Source organism: Physeter macrocephalus, chromosome 11, assembly GCF_002837175.3.
Source record: "Physeter macrocephalus isolate SW-GA chromosome 11, ASM283717v5, whole genome shotgun sequence".
NCBI classification, from domain to species: Eukaryota; Metazoa; Chordata; class Mammalia; order Artiodactyla; family Physeteridae; genus Physeter; species Physeter macrocephalus.
In genome coordinates this window covers 60,641,052-60,667,239 of record NC_041224.1, presented here as the reverse complement: position 1 = coordinate 60,667,239, position 26,188 = coordinate 60,641,052, and the positions used below count along the sequence as shown (strand labels likewise).

The 26,188-nt window shown below is 45.2% G+C and overlaps 2 protein-coding genes across 12 annotated transcripts in view; one reads left to right on the top strand and one right to left on the bottom strand.

Annotated features, from left to right (window-relative positions):
• The first annotated feature begins 187 nt into the window (after window positions 1-187).
• CALML4 (calmodulin like 4) lies at window positions 188-21,090 on the top strand. Of its 8 annotated transcripts, none has more exons than XR_003681631.2 (7): window positions 192-1,347; window positions 2,347-2,693; window positions 2,798-2,828; window positions 7,399-7,539; window positions 9,156-9,344; window positions 12,112-12,341; window positions 19,849-21,090. XR_003681631.2 is itself a non-coding variant. In XM_028494962.2 (7 exons), the coding sequence occupies exons 3-7, from the start codon at window positions 2,691-2,693 to the stop codon at window positions 12,207-12,209; spliced, it is 462 nt and encodes a 153-aa protein (XP_028350763.1). In that variant the 5' UTR covers window positions 192-417; window positions 827-1,347; window positions 2,347-2,690; the 3' UTR covers window positions 12,210-12,425. The 8 variants fall into 8 exon arrangements, 6 of the variants coding, with proteins under 6 accessions (XP_028350765.1, XP_054944052.1, XP_028350763.1 ...); XR_003681630.2 differs by lacking the exon at window positions 19,849-21,090 and adding an exon at window positions 17,509-17,559; XM_028494962.2 differs by lacking the exon at window positions 19,849-21,090 and having other exon boundaries at window positions 192-417; window positions 827-1,347; window positions 12,112-12,425.
• PIAS1 (protein inhibitor of activated STAT 1) overlaps window positions 18,474-26,188 on the bottom strand; it is a 120,363-nt gene continuing 112,648 nt past the window's right edge. For all 4 annotated transcript variants that reach the window (XM_007102657.3, XM_055088068.1, XM_055088069.1 and 1 more), the window contains 4 exons: window positions 25,316-25,496; window positions 21,583-21,725; window positions 19,514-19,551; window positions 18,474-18,859 (listed from right to left, as the gene is read on the bottom strand). In XM_007102657.3, coding sequence (XP_007102719.1) covers window positions 18,566-18,859; window positions 19,514-19,551; window positions 21,583-21,725; window positions 25,316-25,496 — 656 coding nt within the window. In that variant the 3' untranslated portion in view covers window positions 18,474-18,565. The remainder of the gene's footprint in view (window positions 18,860-19,513; window positions 19,552-21,582; window positions 21,726-25,315; window positions 25,497-26,188) is intronic.

Genomic DNA, 26,188 nt, shown 5'->3' with positions numbered 1-26,188 from the left:
ACTGGCAGGTAGGTCCCCAGTGGTTTGGGTTTGCCGCTTCATGGGGAATAGGATTAGAAAGGGACTTACAGGCTTCACCTGTCCTCCACTTGGCCCTACCTAACACCACTAAGGTAATTAATCCAGGCCCCTACTGGAGAAAGCACCATTATATGAACCCTATGGTCTGTTATACGCCCTCTCCAGTATTTGGCACGGGCTGTGGGGACTGAGGGTGGACAGACGGTGTGGGACTGCAGGCTGGGACGCAGACCACAGGTAGGGGTGGTGTGATCTCAGAATGCTGTTACTGCTTGTATTTGGCTTCAGGGTCATGATTTTCCCCCTGTCTTGTGCCTGTAAAACATCTATTTCGTCCCTAGCCTGAGCAGAGGGAATCTGTTTGTGGAGTGGACAGCAATGGTGGCCTTGCCATTGGTGAGTCTGACCGCTGGGTCTACAGCGAGATGCTGTTGTCATCCTCCTCTGGACTGCCATGAAAAGTGGACCCAATAAGCACCTGGCTCCAAAGTCTGCCCACCTCTTGGACTCTTGATACTCCTTAGCAGCTGTTGGCTCTGTTGCATTTGTGGTATTTGGTTGCAGTGCCCTCTGCATACCTGACCCCAGGGATATGGCAGAAGAGGGTCAGACCAAGATTGTAAGGGTCATATAGGGTGTGTAGGGGTGGAGTGTATGGTCAGGCCGCTCAAGATGGGTGTTCTCTTGCTCTCTGTACATCCCCAGCTCGACCAGGCCCTGCTTCACTCACATAACCATCTAATCCTCTTAATCATAGGCCTTAATCAGTAACTACTAACTACCTATGTGCTTGCCCCTGCCCCAGCTGCTGGTTTGCCTGGTAACTGAGGAGCCCACCTGAAGTCAATTCCCCCTGTAACTGGTAGCCTCCTCCCCTGGAGTAGCGAAAACTGCTGCCGTGTCCTGCCTATCGTCTTCCATCCACAGTGGGGAGTCGCTCCAGGATGTTGTTTTGGACACGTAAGATCCCCTATCCAACAAATTGTTGTCATCTCTGTCGCTGCCTCTGGGCTCTTCGGTCTCAAGGCTGGGCTACTATAAGGCCCAACAGTCACGTGTCCTCCAAGAGACCCTTGCCAAACACAGGGTGATTCCAAGTAAGCACTTGGCCCAGCCCTGCCGGCCTTCCCCCCAGGCCTCTGCTCTGTGCTCCCCACCCTGCCAAGCCCCCACCTGACATCCCGTCTCCTCTTCTCCCGTAAGGCTGTTAGTGAGAAGTTCCCCTCCTCTCCTGCCTCCCTCCAGTCTCTCCTCTACTCAGCCCAACCGGGAAGAGTGAGAATCCTCCAGCTGAAATTCTCTGGGTCTAGAAACGGGTGTGAACAGGTGACTCGGGAGACACGAAGTGGAGGAAAAGAGAACCTTCCACATGGAGGTGGTCAAGGGACAGAGGAGGGCCCCAGCTGTCCATGTGCCAATTACCAACGCATCCCTCTGCGCACGTGCAGCCCCTTTCTAGGACCCACTTGTCCCTGGTCCGGGAGCTCTGGTACAGTGCACAACATGTGCAGCCGTACGTGCTGGTCCTGACAAAGTGGGTGGACCCTGGAGTCGGAGCCCACAGGCAGGACAGCCACTAGCCATGGACAAGGGATATAATAGGTGTCTGGGAGAAGAACGGGGAGAACTCAGCTGTGCCCAGCGCTGTAGCTCCAGGGAACCGCCCCCCTCACTTCCTCGATGGGGGTGGGAGGCAGCACAAACCACTGAGAAATGGAGTCAGCAGCTTCTGCCGGAAGGGGTGGGGGCTGCGGTGGGGAGAGGAGGGGAAAGGAAGAAAAGGGGGGAGACTTCCTGGTCGGGAAAGTCACTTAAGAGGCCTCCCTCTGAGCCCCCTGGGCAGCCTGTGGTGGGGCCGGAGACCGCAACACAGGCATCTACTGCATCCCCACTCCAAACCGCCCCCCCACCCCACCAGAAGGAGGGGAGAGAACTGACACACATGCTGAGAACTGATGGTGTACCGGCCATTTGACCATCAACAGCCCTGTGACGAGGCCCAGCCAGGACAGTGAGGCACAGAGCAGTGAAGTGACATGCCAGAGTCACTCAGCAGACGGGCCTTAGAGCAACAGTGGCTGTGTCCCTTCTGCATAAGGCATCCCAAGGCTCTGGCAGTGGAGGCGGCTGTGCCGTCTCACTGGGGTTTCCTTCCACCTACAAGGTGGTGTGTGATGAGCCTTAATTTAGTAAGGCGGTGTGCAAGGTGCCGGACACCTAGGAGGAGCCTGTCAGCCCCCAGCTTAGTCCCCGGAGACAGAGAGGAAAGACCCTCGGAGGCAGGGCCAGGGACCCCCTTTCTGTGTGTCACTGACTCCTTCTTAGTGTCCACAGAGGGCTCCCAGGAAGGAACAGCAGCGTTTGTCCTCTGGCTACAGAGCATCAGCCTCCTGATGCAGGATCGAGTGCTGGGGAAGCCCTCGTGCAGCCCCAGTCTCTCAAAATCCAACCTGCCACTAGCCCAGGCAGGCTGGCATCAGCAGTGCATGGGAAGCTGGAATCTGACCCCTGGCGTTGGGCCTGGTCTCCATGGCAGCCGTGGATTTATAACCGGGGCCTCCACCCAGCTTGGCGGACTTTCGACTTGAAGACTTGAAGCCGGGAGGAAGGGGAACAGGAAGGCGGTTCTGGGAGCAGCGAGCGCACGGGTGGCAGCCGGAGGCCCCGCGATGGTGAGTGAGGGTCTGTGTGTCCCTGTCAGGCTGTCCTGGGCTGGGGTGGCCGGGGGGGGCTTTTGTGGAGTCCCTCCCTGACTGTTCTCCTCTCTCTGCTGCAGGCCAAGTTTCTTTCCCAGGACCAAATTAATGGTAGGTTTGGTTTGTTCTTTCATTAGCAACTCACAGCAAAATATGGGTCTCGTTAGGCAATTTGCTCTGCTCATTTTTTGTTAGTGGGAGGGAAGGAGTTGGTGGGAGAGCTGGGCCCACCCGCAGGCAAGGGGCCAGCTGCTGCAGGGAAGGGCTGGGCTGGAGGTGCAGGTAGGGGGCAAAGCTCGGAGGTAAGAGATGTTGGTGTTACACTTGTCAGTGTGATTTACAAGAGGGAGTGATAGGAGAGGGAGCTCACTGGGTTTTCCTCCAGAACTTGATGGATTTGGGGAAGGAGAGGGAAAGGGGATGGACAGAGAGACACCGGTAACTGGCTGTGGCTGAGGACCCAACCAAAGGAGGGGGCTTTGTAACTGGCTGAGAAAGAGAAAGGAGCCCAGGTTTGTACTCTCAGGCAGGATGCTTCTACGCTCTGGGCCTCAGTCTCCTCATCTGTAAAGGGGGGAAGGTCAGCTTAGGTGGTCTCTGAGGTCCCTTCTGTCCTGACAGCAAGCCTAGTTTTGGTGTTTGGAGCATTTTGTTCCCGGAGTCCCCTGACCTGCTGGTCTCCAAGCAGGCTTCAGTTTCCCGCAGTGCATGGTTCTGTTTCCACAAGGCCAAGCCAACAGAGTTGGGTTACACAGAACTCAGGGGCCCAGACCTGGCTGGGGAGGCCCATCGGAGCTCAAGTAGGGAGATGAACTCTGAGGGTTACCTGGGCAGGGATTCCAGAGTTCTGGGTACCAGGAGCTTGCTCTATAAGGGAGAGTAGGTGGGTGGGTTGTAGGCACCTCCCCACAGACCCCTTGATATCCTTACCCCACGAGGGGGAACAGAGCAGGGGCTCTTAAAACACAAGGCCCAGGGCAGGGGCCCCTCTTGCCCAGGTCTCGAGGCAAGACTTGAGGTGTCTCGGGGTTGGAGACCAGCTGTCAGCCTCAGCCTCCCCCCACCAACACCTGGCTCTGAGGCTCACTGACCCTCCCTCTGGGGCCTCTGAACCTCCCAGAAGGGAAAAAGGTAAGTTCCCCTTTGTATCTTAATGTCTGACACAAAGAAAGTGACCACAAACGTTAATGAATGAAAGACTGGAGTGGGAAGACCAGGGACCTTGGAGGCAGTGGACCTGGGGTCCAGTCACCTCTGAGCCTCAGTTGTCTCATCTGTGAAGTGGGGCTAATGACACTGCCTCACCAGGCTGCTGTGAGTGAGAGAGACAGCAGATGTCAGCCACGTGCCTGACACTGGGCCTGGGTGTCACCCAGACGTACGCTTGGGCCAGCTTGCTCTTGCTAGCGTGAGCCAGATGGTATGGTTTTAAGAAATTTGTGAACTGGTTGTTAAAATCAGCCATTATTAAATAATGGAAGATGAAAGAATGCTCCAATCCCTCCATCTGTATAAACATTTTTAAAAGATATCTCTTGGGGCTTCCCTGGTGGCGCAGTGGTTAAGGATCTGCCTGCCATTGCAGGGGACATGGGCTCGGACCCTGGTCCGGGAAGATCCCACATGCCGCGGACCAACTAAGCCCGTGCGCCACAACTACTGAAGCCCGCGCGCCTAGAGCGCATGCTCCACAACAAGAGAAGCCACCTTAATGAGAGGCCTGTGCACCACAACAAACGGTAGCCCCCGCTCGCCGCAACTAGAGAAAGCCTGCGTGCAGCAACAAAGACCCAATGCAGCCCAAAATAAATTTATATATATATAAAAGAAATCTCTTGCAGTCAATACTGCTGAAGATTTGAAAGAGATTTCAGTTTAATGAATATAATTTGCACAAAGGCCGAGAAGTAGTTTAATAGTAGATCACTTATCAGATGTAATAATAGTATAGTCATTGGGAAAAGAGTGGCATTCATTGGCATGCAGCCTCCCTCACTTATGGTTAAATCAAAACTGTAGGTTGGCAATGGCTACAAGAGCTGTCAAAACTCACTGTGATAATCAATTGGCTAGATGGAATTTATAATCAAGAGTATATTTTATGATTTGTAAATTTGTGCTGCACATCCTTAAGTCTATAAAACTTAAACTATGTACATATCATCAGAGCTGGTTGTTACATTCCGAGCCTACAACTGGTGTTATCCTAGGCCCTGGGGAGGATTCTTTCTTGCCTTGGGGTATTTGTATTTTCAAAGGGAAAACCTAAAGGGGATTTTAAATTCAATTTATTTAACCCAATTTGTTCTTTCATTCAACAGTTATGAGTCCTTTCTTTGTGCCAGCCCAATTCTAGGCATTAAAAATATAGCAGTGCACATAACAGCCCCAAACTCCTGTGCTCACAGGGTTCACCTTGTAGGGATGGGGGGGGACAACAAAGGAAAGTAGTAAAATAAACAGGATGTTGGATGGCCGGCTGGCCTATCAGAAGGAGAGCCAGGCAGGGAAAGGAAGGAGGTGTGGAGGTCTCGGGGGGCGGGGCAGGGGGTGGAAGGAGAAGAGCCCTGTTGTTCCAGCACAGGACTCCAAGTTCAGAGCCAGACTCCCAGATATCTAAAGGCAGGAAGGCAGAACACATTTTATGTAACTGAGGAGATGGGCCCCCATTTGACCCTAGCCCTGCTGATATCAGGGACCACGGGCCCCTGTGGTGCAGGGCATGGGGGCAGGGGGCAGTGTGCCCCCCCTGTAGAGCCTGGTGGATTCCAGGCCCCCAGAATGTGATGTCCCCACCTGGCCACTGTCGGAAGATGGTCAACTGTCATAGGATGAGGTCTCAGGAAGGCAGCGGGCCCACCCCTCGTGCAGAGGCAAACCAGACAGAAGACAAGGTGGGGTGGCCAAGAGCGGTCCCCAGGAGGGGGAGGGGGAGAGCTGAGTTTAAGCCCTGCACACATGGTGGCCCTCTCTCTCTGCCCCCATCCCCTCTGGCACTGGGCCGCCTTGGAGGGAATTAGGTTTTGCAGGAACCAAAGCGGGGGTTAGGCCAGGCTCTGGCCCTTCTTCCCCTGGGCCACTCCAGCCCCTGCCACCAGGTCCTGTTGGTGGTCTGCCCCTCCGAAGCTCAGGCTCTGGAAAGTTCTGAAAGGGTGGAAGGTTCCCATTCAACCTCTCCACAGGCACAAAAGCAGCTAATTGTCTCTAAACCCCACTGCCTGGCCTGCCTTTGATTAGCAACCTCCCTGAAATCCTCCGCTGCCAGGAGAGGTCTTAAGGAGGAACCATGAAAGGGCCCTAGGCCTGGGCTTCCTTTTGACGTCTCTCCTGCTCTGCTGCCCTCTGGTGGCTTCTGCCAGGGAGTGGCGATCCAGTGTGGCCTCCGGGCAGAGCAGGCGGCCCACGCGTGTCTTCTGCTGCTTCAGCCTTCCTTGCCCCATCTGCGCCATGGGAATAACGAAGGTACCACCCCCACAGGGCCACAGTGAGGATTACACAAGGGCCTGGGGGGCAAGTGCCAGTAGCGGGAGCTGCGGTTGCTGGTTTTGTTATTATCAGCTCAGGAGCCACTGGCCTAGGCCTCTGAGGAACCAGCTGGGTGTGGGAAGCGGGAGAGAGCAGGGTGCTGAGTACAGCACAGGGCCCTGCACATTCCCAAGCGGGGCTCAAGCAGGAGCTCTATCCCGTGGGCCCCAGGGACTGGACGAGAGGGGAGTCTTGACCAATTCTGATGAGAGCCTTACCCACAGCCCGTGGTCAGAACCTCTGTGAGGGGCCCCTGATCTTCCCAAGCTCACAGCTGGCCTCACTGTGCCTCCAGGGCTGGGGGTCGGGGGAGATGCAGGTGGGGGTCGGTTCTGCTGGGCCTGGGGGGCTGTGGATCTGGAGGCTACTTCGCCCTGAGCAGCGAAGAGAGGGTTTGGGGAGAGCAGCAAGCAGGATCTCAGCAGAGCCTGGGACGACTTCCTGGCAGCACCTCTTGAAGTCTTGAAGGGGGCCAGGGCCTGTGTCAGAGCAGCTTTAGAGTTCAGCAGCCTGGAGGCCGGCGGCTGGAGCAGTAGACTCAGAAGTGCCCACAGCTGTGATTATTGTCATCACATATGAGAGCCTCTCTGCCAGGCCTGCCCAGAGGGGATTTCTGGTCCTTCCCAGAAAGGAGGACCAGTAGCCCTGAAGCATTATTGTCCCTGTTTCCCACATAAGCTGTCTTTGCCAAGGTCCCCTGGGAGTCTGGTGCCCTGCTGTAGGCTCCTGTCTCCCTGGGCTGGCCCTGGAGGGTGAGAGAGAGCTTTCCTCTGGTTGTAGTCGACTGAGGAAGGGAGCAGGGAGGGCGAGAGGGAGGAGGCAGAAGGGAAGTCAGGAGAGGGAGGGGAGAGGGCTGGCAGATGAAACAGGACACCTAGTTAAATGTAAATTTCAGATAAACAACACATACCTTTATAAGTATATCCCATGCAAAACTTGGGATCGACTTAAACAATGAATACATTTTTTAGAATATCTGAAATTCGGTTTTCCCTGGCAGCCCTGGATTTTTCTTTGCTGTCTGGCCACTCTAGGAGGGGAAGAGGAGAGGGGAGCAGGCAAAAGGAAGGGGAGGGGCAGAAAGAAGGGGAGAGGACGGAGAAGCGGGGTGGAGGGTGAAAGAGGGCTCCTGATTCTCCCTTCTGGGCTTTGGCAGAGTACAAGGAATGCTTCTCCCTGTACGACAAGCAGCAGCGGGGGAAGATGAAAGCCACTGACCTCCTGATGGTGATGAGGTGCCTGGGGGCCAGCCCGACGCCGGGGGAGGTGCAGCGGCACCTGCAGACTCACGGGATAGGTGAGTGGGCCGGGCCGGGTCAGTTGCTAGGGAAGGAGTCTGGGCTGAGGGTGGGCTCTGAGCCCCACAGCTGTGGTCCTGGGGAGGGCCCGGCAGGCAGGTGCAGATGATCGGGGTGTAAACAGCTCAGAAGTTGGAGGGGTAGGTTGTAGCTGGAGCTCACCGGCTGGGTGCTGTGGAGGCACCTGGCCAGGTGTGCTGTGTATCACTCGGGCTTCCTTGAATCCTCACAGCAACCGGTGACACCCCCAATCCCAGAGGACCAAGGGATCTAGGCATTCCAACAAGGTTATCACACACCTGAAGTCCAGATAGTGCTAAGTGATCCCAAAGTTGTTTTGATAGAACAACGTCCCTTTACTATTTGTCATGTGCTTAGCTCAACCACCCAATGAAGGAGGCACTATCCTAATCCGGGTTTTACAGACAAAGATCAAGATTCAGAGCCCATTAGGTAACTTCCCCAAGTGCTTAGGCCAATGGTGGAATCAGGCTTGGAACCCAATTCTGATCTCCAAGTGGTTCTCTGGTGATGCGATTATGGGGTTTTCATTCCCCTTGTTTCCTCTGTTTTTGACAATAGAAATATACAGGACTTTTCATAACCAAAAACAAGTTTTGTTGTTGCTGGTGGTGGGTTTTTATTTTTTAAAGAAAAAGAGGGAGGGATGTCAGAAGCCAGGATGGCTGTTTGCATTGGTGGCTGGACACTCAGGAAGGAAAGAAGGGTGGCTTGGAAAGAACACCTGATCAAGAGCCCGTCGGGACCTCAGTTTTCTCATCTCTCAGATGGGTTCCCACCATCTGCTAGTATTATCCTGAGGTCCCATCCAAGGGTGCCTGAAGTAGCACTGGGAGCCTGTCCTGAGGCCAGCCTGGGCCTGGGGGGCCTCTGAAGGCCTCAAGCCCGGTGACGGGGCGCTCAGCAACTGAGATCCGCTGCTTCCATCTCCGAAGGGGTGGTGGTTTCCTCTGGTTTCTGTCTCCTGCAAATAGGAAGCTGTGGTCAGGGGCAGTTCTGACTTCCTGCAGTTGTAGCCCAGCCGAGGCCTGGGCTGAGGTCCCCAGGCATGCCTGGAGGAGGGGTGTGGGCTGGGGGGACTGGGGTGGAGGCCGCAGTGAGGGAAGTAGTGAGGCTGCAGTGAGGTGAACAGCCTGGGTGGGACAGAGGCTTGAGGACCCAGGTGGGGGTCATCTGTCCATCTTTGTAGATGTGTTACAGTGGCTGCCAAAAAGGGGGATAGACATGTTGGTGTACTTCCCTCCAGTTCAGGGCAGGAGAGAAGCATCCAGAAGGGGGTAGAGGAGGCGGTGCTTCATCCTGGTCCTGCCACTGCTCTGAGGTGACTCTAGGCTCTGAACTTCTGTCTCCTTAGTGGGCAAAATGCGATGATAACCAGTCACTACGGGGTTGCTGAGAGGATTAACTGAGGCGTATCCATGGTGGGAACTCAGCAGGACAGGCTGCGTCCTCTTCCCCATGACCACTGCCTCCCTCATGGTGCTTCCTGAGTTAGGTGGCCCTTGAGCTGGCCATGCAGGCAGGAACCCAGCTGCCTTCCTCAAGAGAAGCCTTTTCCTTCCTGCTCACTCCGCTGTGTTTGGGGGTTTCCTAGACAGAAATGGAGAGCTGGATTTCTCTACTTTCCTGACCATTATGCACATGCAAATAAAACAAGAGGACCCAGAGAAGGAAATTCTTTTGGCCATGTTGATGGCGGACAAGGAGAAGAAAGGCTACATCATGGCGTCTGAACTGCGGTCAAAACTCATGAAACTGGGAGAGAAGCTCACCCACAAAGAAGGTAATGGCCTGGGTCCCTCTTTCCCAACAGCAGGAGGTGATTAAGGGGTTGGGGAAAGGACACCGAAGCCCAATCCATGCCACCTGGGTTATGTAGGCACTGCATTTGATGGATGCCCCAGAAGGTTGTTGACTAGATGTTGGGCTTGGTGAGCTCTGGATTGGATCCCAGAAAAGAACTAGGGACCCTGTGGGTGGCAGGAGAAATTAGCCAGGGCGAAGGGACGGCTTGGGGAAACCCAGTTATGATCTACTTGGGCATCACACTGTGTTCTAAACTTTCACTGGGGGCCTTCATTTAGGGATTATGACATCTCTGGGAGCACTAGTGTCCCCCTCATACTGATTAAACAGGTGCAGTGAGTGGCTTGTTAGTAACAGAGCTGGGAGCTACATGCAGATCTATTAGACACTCGGACCCCGGCCCCCCAGCCCCTCTCAGGCTCTTTCCTCTCACCACAGCTGTCTCCTGAAGCTGCTACTGCTGCCAAGTTTCTAAATTGAGATGTTACTTTGCTCCCTTTCCTCACGACTCAGCCAGCTCTAAGAGCTTTTCCAGAAAGGGTGTCCGTGGTGGTCTTTGACTCCTACCTTCCCTGCCTTCCTACCTTCCCTGCCTTCCTACCTTCCCTGCCTTCCTACCTTCCCTGCCTTCCTACCTCAGAGAGGATGAGAGGCTTGGGTCTTCTAGGAAAGCCCAATGTCCATGGTAAGGGCGACCCCAATGTTGGGCCCTTTGCAGGTGTTCTCCCAGCCTGCCTCGTGGGCCCCTCGGTCCAGCCACGGCAGCCATGCCAGGTCGCCGCCAGAGTCCACACCCACCAACCCCAGAGGCTGCGATTTCTAGTTAGGCCGCTGGCCCACTGCCTATGATTGAGGCAGGAGGAAAAAGCCTTCAATAGTGATGGGCCTTTAGCCTTTGGTTAAATCACAACAAACAGACTTGAATCCTGGCTCCCCCTCATTCTGGGGGACCTCAGGTGAGTTTCTTAACCTCTCTCACCCTCCTCAGTTTCCTCATTGGGAAATGAGGTTACAATAGACAATCCCTCAGGTCCCTCCAAGAGCCAACATTCTATAAAGCAGTCTGCTGAGATTTTATCTGCAGGCACAAAGGCACAGCGCAAAGCATGTAAAAATAGCTCTACAGAAGGCAGATGGAGCTTCCCCCGCTTTTTCAGGCCGGCAGCTATCACGATCTCGTCTTTCATTGTGGCTGTTTTAATGTGAACAGGGAAACACGGGCTCTCCTTCCCTCCCCGGCTCTGAGGACACTGCTTGGCCTTTTATGTATATACCAAGTGGAGTGTTTGTTAGCAGAGGGCCAGCAGGGGCCTTAATTCTTACAGTTAATGATCTCTGTCTAAAGCAATACCATGGCCCCCAACTCAAACATCTCTCTCATTTGTTTAACCAGTAAAGAAACATTACAAAGAAACTGACAATGTCTTCCAGACAGAGACTGATGTCCCTTCCTCTGGCTGTGGGAGAAGGAAAGATGATACTAGAAGACAGACTCCTTTACCCTCAGTGATTGAAAGAAAAGCTTCAGTTTTACTACAGAAGCATCCTTGGAGCTGCTGAGATGGCTGGGAGGGAGGCCTCCTTTGCTACCTGGTTCTTTGTGGCTTCACAGGGAACCGCCGTTCTACCCAGAAGGCATCATCAGACTCCAGCTGCCCCTCTTCTGGACAGTTGGAGGCTGCAGTGGTTGGTGTTAGACCTGTCCATTGGGACGGTTTTAACCAAGTGGTTGAGGGGTAGAAGCATCTCTATGAAATAAGATAAATTACAGTCTCAACATTCTGAAAATACTCAGAAGTACTATCAGCTTAAGCACAGAGCACAGTAATTACATTTTTGGAAGAGGATGGTTAAGCAGGAAGTCACAGGATATTTTCTAACAACTACCCAGGATTATGTTGGGGATGCCCGGGGCCAGGGAAGTTAACACAGAGCAGTGAGATAGTTTTGTAAGAGGGTGAGGATGGTCCTGAGAAGCCACCGTGGAAAAGTGTAAGCTGAAATGGCTCTTCTCGATAACTCCCGGGACAAGCAAGTATTTTGTCCCAGGGATCCAGAACAAGTAAATGTAGGGTTTTTGTTTTTGTTTTTCTTTTTTTGAGCAACATTAGAGAACAATGGCAGTTTTTTGTAGGCTTTGAACTTAGACACAGTTGAATATATTTTCTCTTACACTACCCCAGCCCCGAAACGCACACTTTTTAAAAGAGGTGATGGTGGCAGGTACCACTTGTCACCAAGCCCCCTCGGGGTGTGTGTGTGTGTGTGTGGGGGGGGGTGGTGTCAAGTTGGAAGGCAGACTGGCAGATCAGGGGCAGGCCAAAGACTGGGCTGGGGGGCCCGGGATGGAGCTGCAGAGGGTGTCTGTCTGTTCTGCAGGGGGCTGAGAGGGTGGGCTGTAGAAGGTAAAATTCATGCCAAAGCTTTCTGGAAATACTGGCACAGGGGCCAGACAGTTTCTGAAGGGGAAAAAAAAAAGCACAGGGTGGTTTCAGTGACTGAATCCTTACCACTACACCCCTACCCTGGCCCCTGCAGAAAGCCTGATGAACTCAAAATTGGATACATGGTCTCCAAGGGGTAGGGGGTGGGTTGTCCTGTTCCCTCCACTGGTTTATTTCCTCATCTACGGGAACAGTCAATTAGATGCTCAGGGAAGACGTCCAGGGAGTCCCAACCCCCAACTGGATGTCCTATAACGTAACGCTATAGCCAAACTGAAAAATTAATGTGATTTATTGCAGTGGATGATCTTTTCAGGGAAGCAGATATTGAACCTAATGGCAAAGTGAAGTATGACGAATTTATCCACAAGATCACCAGTCCTGTGCAGGACTACTGAATGAGGAGAAAGCAAGAGAGCCTCCCCTGGGCCGGAAAACTCAGACTGATGAATCTTTAAAAAGAAAAGCATTCCTTTCACTTGCGGGAGATGGCAAACACAGCAAGATGACATACCTGACCACAGCAGAGGGTAACTAACTTAGCAAGGAAATGAAACGATTTCAGCTACAGTTTTAGCATGTCTTTAATAAAAGATTTTTACTGTTTTAATAACTAACTACCATCAGTCTAGCCCTTTATATCATGGAAAGAGCCTGTGGTTTAGAGTTGGGCCAGGGTTCCAGTCCTGACTCTGCCACTTCCGAGTCGGGTGATTTTGGGCAAATCATTTCACCCCTCAAAGGCTTAGGATCCTCAATGAGGTTGGATTCCTACTTCTTACCTCATGGAGCCTGTTGAGAATGGGCTTCAAAAGGCCTTTGCAAATTGTAGAGCACTGTGTAATCCTGGGTTGCCATGGTCGTGCTTCTCCTAAAAAGGGCAATTTACCGAAAGACTAATATTCTGTATTTGGGTGCTAGAATCATCTTCCGCATTTCCAAGATAAAGCTAGCTGAGAAACAGCAACAAGCAGAGAGCTCAAACTATGGCAACAGTTCTTGCAGCACCACAGGGTCACATACCAATTCTCATTCCCAGTGCATACTAATGTAGTTCAGGATATTCATTCATAAACAGGATAAAAAAACAGGTTTAAAACAAGGCAGCATCAGCTAAACCCTGGGAAGAGTGATATGATTACACCCCAAGCCAAAGGAAACCAGATGTGACGAGTTGCATTCACTGAGGCCTTGCAGAGCTTGAGAAAACCTGTTATGATGCTTCTGTCAGAATTTTGAGCTCCTCCCTGACCCATTATCAGAGAGGTTCATGGGACTAGGATGGTCTGCTCAAGTGGGCCAAACTGATAATGGCTTCAAGCCATTTCCTCAGGACTAATGGAAAGTAAGGGGATGGAACAGGCCACAGCCATGACCCAGCGAGAGCCCTGGAAAACAATAGTAGGGGTACTGGTCCTGCCGGGAGCTTTTCCAGCTCAAGTGGCTTTTTAAGTTAGTTAGTTAGTTATGTAGCCAGGAGGTGCCAGGCTGGTGCTGCCTGTGCACTCATCAAAGCTGTGGATCCATTGCTAGCGCCAGCACAGCCCTAAAACGGGCTGGAGTCACACACCAGCAAGCATGCTGAGGGGGGAGCAGGGCAGAACTCTAAGTACAGAGATTTTCATCCTTATATGTATCAAACTGGGCTCTCTGGGCTGTGGCTTTTTCTAATTGTGCCTTAGTGGCTAAAGCAAAAGAAAACCAAATTAAGAGGGAGGTGTGTCTCTGGGGAGGTTTACACAGAACACAAATCTAAGGGCCAGGAACAAGGGAAACTTCAGGGGACAAAACAGTCACAGTCTTAGTGCAGCTATCTCACGATGCTGCACGGCCTCAGACCAAATGGAGGTCCTGAGAAAGGAGTGCCGCTTTCATTTCCCCAACAGTGTAACTGCCAATGAAGTGAGTAGGAATTCCTAGGAGCTGTAGAGGAGGCTTCTGTGGGGGCAGGCAGTATATGGGCCCCAAAACACCAAGGAGGTGACCTTGTGATCGTCGGGCTGAGGATCTTAGGCTCACACGGTACATGGGCAGATCCAGGTTTTGTGGGGGTCTGAGGGTTATACAATTCGGCAGCCTTCTTTAAGAATATTACAGTAGAAATATAGAATTACTAGGGCTGCTCCTGGGACCCTGGAAGAGACCAGAGCAAGTGAGGGGCCCTGGTGCTTAAACTTCATTACCTTCATGGTAAATCCATCTGAGGGCTGGTCAGATGTTGGCACCGCATGTTGAACTGCTACATTTCACTTTCAGGCAAGGCTCAAGGGTCCTAGTGCGCCACATTTCTTTTTAACTCATCATGGACTTGAGGAAGTTAGTCCTGCACAGCCACTCTGGAATACCAAGGATTAGACAGTAGATACCTGTGATTTAGATGGGACAGGAAAAGGAAGTTCTGGGCTATAACCATAAACGAGGGTACGTTCCCTCAAAGCTTTGTCTTTATATGCCACTGAATGGTACCCATATGGTTTCAAAGCAAGTTTTATGAATCTCATTTGCCTAACAGGAATCTGAAGTAGACCTTGCCAAAAAAACATAAGTGGTGCGTAACGGCTTTGAGAACCTGGGGCTCATGTCCACTGACTCAGTGTTCCTCATTAAGGGTGTTCAGTGGGTAGGATTCCAAGATCCTGGGATGTGCTCTGATTTAAACCTCTGCCCCAGGAAAGACTCTGACACTACCCCATGTCTGGGTTTCATGCTCATTCCTGAAATTCCTGTTGGTTTACCTAGCACCAAGTATTGTTTGCAAAAAAAGGCCACAGTGCTCTTAACAATCAAATTGCAGATTAAACAGATTTAAGACTAAACGGATGCTGTGGTTCATTACAAAGCTAGCCATATTTCAGTAAGAAAGGGGAATGATAGCTGTATATTCATTACTTACCTCAAAGCATGTTGCAAGAGAATGAGTTACTTGTCATGCTTTGAAATCTCTGGATCAAAGGGGCTCTGGAAGCACAAAGTATTGTCACTTTTTCTCATAGGGATTGTCCCCTTGTATACGCAGCAGTGTATTTTACAGAAGACAAATTAACTGAAGGCTTTTCTTTTATTACATCTAAAGAGCTCTACATAAACAGGTAACATTCAATAGGTAAACAATTTTTTTTTCCAATGCATGTAATAAATATTTTCACTTGGTACTTTTATACAAACTGACATTGGTCTACTATACATTTTTAAAAGCCATTTTACTGGTTTGGCATGCGGTATGGAAATTCTAAGAGAGAAAGTTTTAAGGCAATGAATCACAGATTTAAGTTCATGGAATTTATGGTAACTTTTATATCTGTTTATATACATTTTTCCCCTTTGTTAATTAAACAATTAACAGCAGCACACTCTGGGACCACCAGCTATTCTCCCTCTCTCTTTCTGAAATCTAAGCTTTGTGTTTTCTTTTAATTAAAAAACAGAATTCAACATGTATTGATAAAACAAAACTCTTACTAAAATAATTTCAAATGTGCTTTAAAATCCTAAAGATCTTAAGTGTTTTATGTGTTTAAAAATGGAGCTGTTTAAAAACAATGTTCTTTCCACAATTAGTAATTTAAAATTGGGATGTATTTTCATTCAGTTTCAGACATTTGACTCAAAGGAAAATCTGCCAAGAAATCACATTTCTCAGAAGCTTAAGTGTATCTTTTCTAAGTCAGTAATAATAGAGAATTGTGATAATGTCTACATTAATAGTAGAAAATTTTTAATGCTCAAAATAAATTAGTCAACCAAGCGTGGCATGGTTAAGGTCCAGATACTTTTAAAAACATGTGTTCAATAATGCCCACAAAATAATTAAAAGCCACTTCAACCCTGCTAATCAAACAGCTATTATACTAAAGATGTGTGTGTGTGTGCACATACACACACACCCCCACCCACAGTACTGTACAGACACACAAACATATGCGCACCTATTATGAGTGACCAAGGCAAGGGGATGGTGGTAACTTGACTAAAGATTCTGAGAGTCATTATTTGTCCACAGACAGCATGTCAATATTAGCATGGGTGGGGGAGTGATGGTGGGCTAGGGAAAAAAGAAATAACTGTGCTTTAAAAACATACAAACAAAAACTTAGAAGATAAAGATGCAGTGCATGACTCCACTAATAATTACTATGGACCATGAAAAGCCTGACTGACTAATAGCGGCCATGAGACCAACAGAGTAATAGCTACTACTACTGCAACATTTTAGAAAGTTAACAGCTGAAGGGAACAAACTCCTTAAGAGTGGAATGAACTAAAATAAAAAGACAAACTGAATGGTTAGTTTCTCCCGTGGAGACACGACCAAAGCTACTAGACAGACATTTATTTCTCCCTGTTACCTGTTCTTCCCTTCGGTTGGTATAACGCAAGACCCTGAGGGAAAATTACCCTCTCCAAAACTGGGCTGAAGAAAGTAGAGGGACGGTTTTTCAACTGGATCATTCAAAGAGTTTGTTATTCAGCATCATACACAAAGTTATTGATCAGAATTCTGAGACCACTAACGACAACAAATAAAGAAAAACAAAACTATTAATTTTATCTTAGGTAGCTGAATTAACAAAAACGTTTCCTATTACAATGTGAAATAAGAAGCAACTCCCTACAATTTAAGTAATTTCTATCCCAATCTGAATTTAGACACAAATTATAATACTATTAGATATTAGCCTAAGTTAACATGGCAATGAGAGTTCTAAAGTGTGTACTCACATAACACCAGATTCATTTAAAAACTTAACTATTTCCTGTTTTAACTGACAATGAATTTTTTTTATTGCAAATTGTTTAGTGACTATAACTCAGCCATGTATGTGTGGAATACACATGCGTAGGGAAAACTATATAACTCAGTTGTCACTCACACACACTTGTCTATAAATACATATATACACACACACATATACATATCAATACCAACTTGTTTTTCAAAATTCAAGTCAACAATTTGGTGGCAGAGAGATACTGTAAAAACAGGTATGTTTAGATGCCACACAGTCATGTGAACCATTAATTTCATCAGACAACTGAAGATACAGCCATCTTGCACTCTAACTGGATTAAAGTAGGTCAATTTGTTACCACTGCAAGGTTTAAAATGACAATTTTATACACAAAGGTGGTCCTTCATCAACTCTGAGAACAACTCTGAGAACATTAACAGTTGTGATATAAAAATCCAGTCTGGAAAATTGGTAATCGTTATGCCCCTTCTTTATCTTTTCTGTTAAACCTGCTAAACCTTTCAATTAGATAAACAATATTTTCAACATCTTCAGATATTACCTGAAAAACGGACCTTCTCTGACGAGGATTTTGGAACACAAGTAGAACCACTTTTTCCTTCCCTCCAACCCTCACTCATTTCCTGAAAAACAGTTTTCAATATATTTACATTTCCATTATTAATAAGAGTAGATCAGACTGATCCATGAATTCTTAAAAAGATTTGACTTTCCTATGTCATGCTTGTCTTTAAAAGGTGAAGAAAAATATAAAACAAACAAGATAACTAGGCTAAAAAAATAAGTACACTCAGAACCAGAGAGTGAAAATGACTAAGGATCAAGCCCATTTTGAATTTCAACTGTTTATCAGATGATAGATTTCTACAGACTGACATGTGTGGTGCACTGTATTTTCCAAAGAGAATTTACTTTTAAGGATAATTGACTGTCTTTCTTTTTTGAGGTGATGTAGCCTTACCTCTGTCAGCTGCACAAGACATCCAACAGGGCTTTCTAAGGTATTTTTACTTCCTACTTTGGTATGAAGATCTTACATGAAAACTTGTTACCCTGTGGCCAAAAAAGCAGGTGTTCACAGACTTGGTTTAAATACATAATACTGGCAATCCAAATTTAAAATAAAGAACTAGACTAAAGTGTATTATTCACAGGTCGGCTAAGCCTACTCCTTACCCAGATAGCCCTACTCCAATCTCTGAAACATATTCTCAGGGGGTATCTAGCAAATAAGAGACAATATGTGATGGAGAACATGCAATTGGGACAGTCGATAAAGATGCTCATATGAGAGTTCAAGACCTTCAAAGCACTTTGAAAGAAGCAGGCAACTGATTTATCAACTGAATGCAAACTCGGGAGAAGGAACAGTAACGACACAAAAATACACACAGACACACACACACCCACAAGCTATGTCCTGAAAATACATAGGGAATGCAGAGGGACAGATGAGATTTATAACTTAAGGCTGGATAAAATATGCACACACACAAACAGAATCCAAGTCTGTCATTTTTAGAAAATGGAAATTAAAACTATCCCCCCCCAGCCCCTCCCCACAACAAAGAAAAGCCCACAATTTAAAACTTCATACATGCAATTCCTTTTCTGTTATTGCAAATAAAATAATGCCATTGAAGTAAAATAAAACCAAATAGGACAAATGATGAAAAAAAAATCTTCAGAATCCAGAAAGAATGAACTGAAGGTGGTTTGTGGGTACTTGTTTTTTTTCTTTTTTTTTTCTTTTCTTTCCTTTTTTTTGTTTTTTACAAGTGTTTTTTCAGACAGGCAGTCTTAGATTTATATACAAAAGTAAAACTGAAAATATAGTTTTGTTCTCTGTACATTTCTTTTAATTTTTTCCCTAAAAAAAAGGAAAAAAAACACGCTTGTGTACTTTTCTAAACAGAATAAGGTAAAACATAGCACAAAGTTCTCTTCTTTCTACCAAGTTCATTTAATCTGGGGTAGGGATGGGAGCAGCAGGGGCAAGGGAATCAGTCCAATGAAATAATGTCTGGTATGATGCCGAAGATGGATGCTGTGTCCGTGCTGCTCCTATTTGCGACGGTGTGGCTATGGCTCTCCCTTAGGCTGTTGGAGGATACGAGGCTGCTGTTACTGCCACTGCTGCTTCCATTGGTGGTTGGCAGAGAAGTACTGCCTCCTGCACTTAACTGATCGAGAAACATCTGTGAGGAGGTATATGGGAAAAACCGAGACGAGTGTAAGAGGTCTTGATCATCTGAAACCGCTGCTGCTGCGGCGGCAAGCAGGGAGGTGTTATAATGCTAGGGAGGGGAAACAAAAGACAGAAAATAAAGTTAATTATACTTATAAATTAATAAACTTTCTTCTTAGCAGAACTAAGTCCTAAATTTAGTATATTCTGAGTACCTGGTGTTTCTGAAATATTTAGTAAAACATTTTGCAAAATCAAATGGTCTTATGTAATGATCACATCATTGACTTTTTAAATTTTTACTGGCACATCACTGATATTGAGACATTTTTGTAGCTGAAACTGGGGGGGGGTTGTGGGAGGGAATAAAAATATTATTTTTTTGTTTTAATTTGTATTGCAAGCAATTTTCATAATGCTATTTCCAAAGAGTCATACTCAGAAGCAGCAGGAAACAGGAGAGTCCACTTTCTTTCTCTTCTGGAGATATATGGCCAAGAAATTTATCAGTCAATATGACTCACTGCCCTGTTTTTTATAAAACAGTACTGGGAACCAACAAATAGACACTGTAGTTACTATATATTCAGGCACAGCTGAAACAAAGGGACTTTTATTTAAATGTTTAAAACCTTAACAATAATCGGTATAACTACTCTGAATTTCCTAAGGAAATTTATTTTCTTTTTCTTGGCTACATATTATACTTTTAAAGTATTTTAACTTAGAATTAAAATAACAGTATTTTTTTCATATAACATACCTGATTGTCTCCTGATAAGAAAGGAAAGAAATCTAATCCTGTGGGAGAAAAAATTATTTTAGTTTAAAAAAAAGAAAGAAAAGAAAGAAAAAGCCTTCCAAATGCCCCAATACTACAAAAACAAATACAATATCTTAAAAAGCTAATTCTAAATTCATTCAGAGTTTTATTTAAACATGAAGAGTTGGGCTGAATGTTTTACATCTCTCCCATCTCTAGATTACAAAGCCTAGAGTTCAAGCTTTAGCAATGATTTGCACTCCCGGTGACTCCATTTGTGGGACTTGGGCCACTGCTGCCCTGTTAAGTCCAACACTGATCCCTTAAATTGACAGAGCACTTTTCACCAGATGCTGTCATCGACTCCCCTAAAGTCACCTTTCAATCTACTCGAATTTACTCCTCACAAGCACCTCATGAGGTATGTAATTACTTTGGTCTCATTTTGTGGATAAGAACGTTTTTACATTAAGCAAGTTGTAAGACAGATTTTCTTTCTCAAATTCCTTCATTTCCCACTATCTGTTCCAGATTCTAACTCAGAGACTCCTGAGTGACATGAGAGGGGAAGAGATCTGAGGGGGTGTCTGACTGCTGGTGTGGAGGCTATTACAGAAGGATCAGCTCTCATCCCTGGCTGCCAGGAAGTCATTGTAATCTGGCCCCTTCCAAGTCACATTCTTGTCCATATTGCCCAATGTGTAATGCGACGAAGAGCAAGTAAACCAACATGAATAAAATGCCTCATTATGATATCTAAACTTGGAGAAAAGTACAACAAGCAGGTGTAGATAAAAATATGACAACAACACGAACACTTTGGGGATCCACCCACTGTCTACACTAGAACAGATTATAACATAAGGATCCTGCAAAATGTATAGTACTGTGTTTTTTGTTTGTTTGTTTGTTTTGGCCATTCCGCAAGGCATGTGGGATCTTAGGTCCCCAACTGGGGATCGAACCTGCATCCCCTGCACTGGAAGCGTGGAGTCTTAACCACTAGACCGCCAGGGAAGTCCCAGTACTGCGGTTCTTGATAGTGAGTTTGGCAGTGGGCTAACAGGCAGTGAGAAACGGGGCTACACTGTCTAACAGAGTAGCTGCTAACCACCTGATGTGGCTATTTAAATTTACTAAGATTAAATAAAATGAAAAATTCAGTTCTTTAGTCATACTAGCCAAATTTTAAATGCTCCATAACCACATGTGGCTAGTGGCTACTGTACTGGTCAGATTACATTTCCCTAATTGCAGGAAGTTCTATTGGACAGAGCTGAAATAGGGTTTTCATAACAATCACTAAGAATCCACTCAACTATCTCAGCTCCCAAGATCCTTGCCAGTGACCCTGAATTTTACTGTAGGAAATGGGTGGAAGGCACTTTGTGCTTTTGTATTATATTTTCTACAATGAGCATATATGGCTTTTTGTAATTTAAAAAATGTTCTCAGACTATATGGCTAATATACAAATTATTAAATTACAAAGATAATGAGAACTAGTAATTCTTTTTGATAATGTAAATGATTATTATGAACTCAAAATACATCGTAGAAATGAGTATACTGACATTTCAAATTACTTTCAAAAAGAAAAGTCAGGTTCACCGGAATAAAAATTAATAAATTTTAATAAAAATTAAAGCTTTCCAATGTTTCAATTCTGCATTATCTAAAATACAATATGACATAGCTACCCACAATGCCTGCTGCATTATAACTGTATTCAGGGAACAAAAAATAATTGTCATAAATATCAAAATTTAAAGCAACATATCGGAAGTCATTAAAAAACAACCTGCAGACTACTTTGAAGCGCACAAAACCTGAAGATCATTGCACTGTTTTTACCACTGGGAGTAAAACACTGGCTACTGATGAAGGTACTAACAATGAACTGAGTCTGTATTTATTTATGACCACAGTGTATATTTCTCCCAGTTTCCTAGATCCAACCCCCTCTTTTCCTAATCTTTCGACCTTTCTTAGACTTGCCCAGAAGAAGACTATATAGATCAAAGGCATTCACAATGCTATGTGACGACACAGAAGAACCGGTGACTCACCTTGCAAGTCATAAGGCATGGGTGTCATGTGGAAAGGATGTCTGTAGTCTTGGATGAGGGATGTGTTAATATAGCTTGTGTCTACAGCAGGGAGGCTTGGGGTGCGGGACACTGGAGATGCTTGATGTGGAAGACTTAATATGCTAGAAGAAGAAAAGGTTTGCAAAATTTTCATGAGTCAGTTGAACTTTTAAAAAGGGTTGCATCTCACAATGAGTCCTAGTTTTTGTGCTGGAAATAAAAACAAAAGACAAGTAAAGCAATATATAATTTAGACTACCATAATTATTAGGAAATAATTTGTATACTTAATAGCATCTTTCAGAGGCTATAGGGAAAAAGAGATGGACGCAATGGTATCCAACATTCATAAATCACATGTCCTTGGAACAACGTCATCTACACTTTCAGAATGCAGGGGGAAGGCATGGCTGAGCCACTTCAATGGAATATGAGTGAAAAGTATCTACAGCAGACAAAATTCTGAAACCTTTAAAAAATAAGCACTAGAGTGCTGGCTAGTAAAAAGTTTAGGTAAATCCTTGCAAAGAAAACACATATAACAAGACCAGGGGAATGCAGCAATCTGAGCAGTGAGGAGTTAACAGTGGCCCTCAGACTTGTAAGATTTATGAGAATAAAAACTCGGTACTGTTTATCTTGGTATATTCAATGCCCGGCACAGTCATTATCACGCTATTTACATAAAAGGCCTGCTGAATGAACGAAGGCAGCAAGACAAGGAGTAAAGATGCTCCATAATGAACAGGTGGTACAGCGTTTTTAAAGGGAGAATAGTATAAATGGAAAAAGAAAAAAATAACAAAGAGAGGGATTCTGGAAGAACAGAGTGAAATGTTTAAGTAGCTGAGTAAATAATTTTTTCTTTACCAAAAATCAAGGAAAAGCAAAAAGGAGGGAGAAATAAAGGAAAAAGGAAAGGAAGAATTAAAATGATTTTGAAAAGAAGAAGAAAGAATTCTAATAGTCCTGAGTGAAAACATAAGGGCCATATGCTATCCCAACCATGCAAGAGGCTAATAGACATATAAGTTATAGAAAATAAAGAGAAAAGAAGGTACAAACAGGCTGTCTTTTGTTTTTAAAACTTCACATAAAGTCCTCAGGGTATGGAGATGAAATTTCAATGGTAAAGAATATTTCAAAAGATGCCAAGGTTGGATTTCCAGGAACAGAGTTTTAGTTATGACCTTCTACCATATCTTTATGAATGGGATATGAAGCATAAAATATACTCCCATCCACCTCATAAAAATGTTCTGTCTAATGGAAACTTAACTAAACCTCTTACATCTATAGAAAGTACCATTTTCCATTAGCTATCTCCTCTGACAATACCTAAGGGATTACAAGAGAGACAAAAGGAGTTGAAATGCTAGTCTCTGAAAACATCTTGGTATACCAAACAGCAAAGGTAATTTCTGGATGAACACTCAGCAGCTGAAGACAGCAAAATGTTTTACATTTACTAATCTTTGCCTCTTTCTAATTCCTGGCTGGTTCCTTCTCTTTCAATTTTATGATAATATTCTAAAATGCATTTCCACCTTCACACTGCACAATAACAAATACAATATGCTGGGTTTAGGTTTGTATTTATTGGCTAGTCGTTACTGAAAAATGGTCACTGGTACTGAATATGGTGCTATTCTTCTAAAAATGTCATAAACTTTCAGGTTGCTTGTTTTTATCTGAAAATCAAGAGAGAAAGGTCTGGCCTTAGCAAATACTCTATCTGGGTTCAATTAGTCACTGGGAAGCTCAGGAAGTAGTTAATGCATCTAATGTAATTTCCCAAACATAATAAACAAACTATTTCTGGAGAAACAGCAAAGCAAATATTCAAAGAAGAAAAATTAGATTTCTAAACACTCAGAAAGTTTCCTTTAAGGAAAAGTGTTTACATATGTATGACTACTATCAATATACTAAAGAGCAGAACTAACGTATATATAATGATGCATTTAATCCATAAAGTATTTATATACTCAGATTTATGAAATATATTTTAAGGTGCTGTTTTATGGCATTTAAAGTAATAAAATGATGATATGTTTTGGTCATGCTATGTTAAAGATACCATTTAAAAATATATATAAAACATAAAATATCTTAGAATCAAAATTCTACAGATATTTGCTCTAACTACACCAGCTTTTGCTAATTTGACTCTTCTTCCCTCCCTGCCCCCCACCCACAACTCAGATTTAAGAAAGAAGCTGGTATAATAATACGGTCGGGCTTGTTGGATAACAGCCATCAACGTAGGCCTTCATCAGAGGTGAATGTTCATAAAGTAGGATGTAAAGCAGAATTAGTGTTTAAATATTCATTTTGTTTAGAATAATGATACTGCTTTTAATGTCTTTTATTTCTGTCTCTATGATAAAATAAGCTACTCTAGAGTGAAAATATCAACCTGCGTCATATGTCTGGTTGTACTATAAAGATTCCTGAAATAGCCAAAGTCCTCTAATGAGAGAGGAGCCACATTTATCACAATCGTGCTCTTTTACTGTTGCAACTTCATCTTTCAAGTAACTACAAATATACTCAAATAGAAGATCTTTTTATCTCATCAAACAATATCAAGCCTGAAAATAACTTGACTCCAAGCACAGAAGTGCCTGCTCTTGGTCTGGTGTTTACTTTCCCTCTTTAACCTTGAAATCTGTAACAATGCTTTCTGCAGACTTTCCCTTCCTCACTTACATTCTTCCTTCAGGCACTACAGTTTGCTGGAAGATTTTCTGAATAGCTCCTATTCAATTACATCAGGCCACATAACTCTCCTGATATATACCTAAAAGGGGTCACACATGGATTTCTAGATTTACCTTTGATGTGCTACAACTGTGCCTCAGCAAAACATGAAGTCTTTTGCTGAGAATCCCCGAAGTGTCTCATAAGACTAACAGTCTGTTTAAGAGTTCAGCTAGAGTCAGCTACTTGTTTTACCATCCTCTACAAAATGTTAAACTCTTTAAGGTTGGGACTGTACTTACTTACTTTATTATCACCCATGTTTAGCAAAGCGTGTTTTACATAAAGTAGGTAACAGTGTTTCATGCAGTGACGTGAAGCATAACCAAGATACATTATTACCGATATGAGACTAATGGGAAGCATGGGAAATGAGTCTGCAAAACATAAAGCATTGTGTACTGCAACTTAAGTCCTACACTTCTTTCATTGCCAGTCTTATACATTCTGAGGCAGGTTTAAAGCATTCATCTGGACTTCCTCTGCTTTCTGCTTGAAACACTCAACTTAGGGTTAATTTTACAGCACACATTTTCCAGTCTGAGTAAATATTTTAAATCCTACGACCAGCATTAGGATCACCTGGGAACTTATTAGAAATACACATTTTCTCAGTTCCTATTCCTGAATCAGACATGGGGGCTAGGGAAGCAATGTGTTTTAATAAGCCCTTCACGTGATACTAATGTATTTCCAAGTTTGAGAACCACTGTACTAGAATCATCTTTTGGTACGATGAAGACCATATCCAAGTGACCCCTTTAATGCATTATCCCAACCCCTTAAGAAACACACCTGAGAAAAATTCAACCTATTCTCTGATTACTAAGTTTTACAATCATTACTAAGTTAAGTTTTACAGTCATTTTATTTAGGAGATCTTTTAACCCTATTTGCAAAATTAACTTTCACAATGAGTTGTTTTTTTTTTTAAGACCTCAGCACTTACCCTTTATTACTTAGTGGTGATGTGGGAGAGAGAGAAGGGCAGGTTCTCTTGGCAGATGGCTCTTCCTCCTCTTCATCAGATGAACTGTCTATGGTTAGGTCAATCACCTCTACTTTCTTACTTTTATTTGAGGACTGGTGATGAGAAGCCACTTGGTGCTCTAATGTGGAGCTCAAGCATCCTGTGGGAATGATTGAAACACAAGGCAAAAAAGACCTGTAACATCTCTCTTTTTCTCAGCCTATGGATTACATTATCAGTTGTAGTTTAGACTTTATCAGTTACAGTATATTGCTAGGGTCCAAGAATACAAAAGCAACAGTAGCTCCGTTCCCCTAAGCTTAAAACTATTATTTATTATCGGTTGTTAAAGAATTTTTTTGAAAAACGATTCTCAATTAGGGCAAACAATCAAAATATATGTCCACCTCAGAATAAAAGTAGTCTGAGGGCAAACACTATATATTACACGTTTACCTGTACAATACCTGATATACTAAGAAATGTTATAGTAACATTTTTAAAAAGTCAGTTTCCTTCCAGCAAAAACATACTAAAAAAGCCAGGAAAAAAATGTAAGTGAAAGGGCTTCCCTGGTGGCGCAGTGGTTGAGAGTCCACCTGCCCACGCAGGGGACACAGGTTCGTGCCCCGGTCCGGGAAGATCCCACATGCCGTGGAGCAGCTAGGCCCGTGAGCCATGGCCGCTGAGCCTGCGCTCCACAATGGGAGAGGCCACAACAGTGAGAGGCCCATGTAGTGCAAAAAAAAAAAAAAAAAAAAAAAAGTAAGTGAAAAAAGAACATTCACTAACCTGTACCGAGTCTGTAAAAAATTTAAAAGGATACCATTTCAAAAGCATGACTTTACAAAT

What these genes read in the sequence shown, in the direction of transcription:
- CALML4 (XM_028494962.2), top strand. An exon ending in TTCCCAGGACCAAATTAATG is followed by an intron (nt 2,829 to 7,398) that starts GTAGGTTTGGTT and finishes GGGCTTTGGCAG; the next exon opens with AGTACAAGGAATGCTTCTCC. An exon ending in GAAGCTCACCCACAAAGAAG is followed by an intron (nt 9,345 to 12,111) that starts GTAATGGCCTGG and finishes GATTTATTGCAG; the next exon opens with TGGATGATCTTTTCAGGGAA.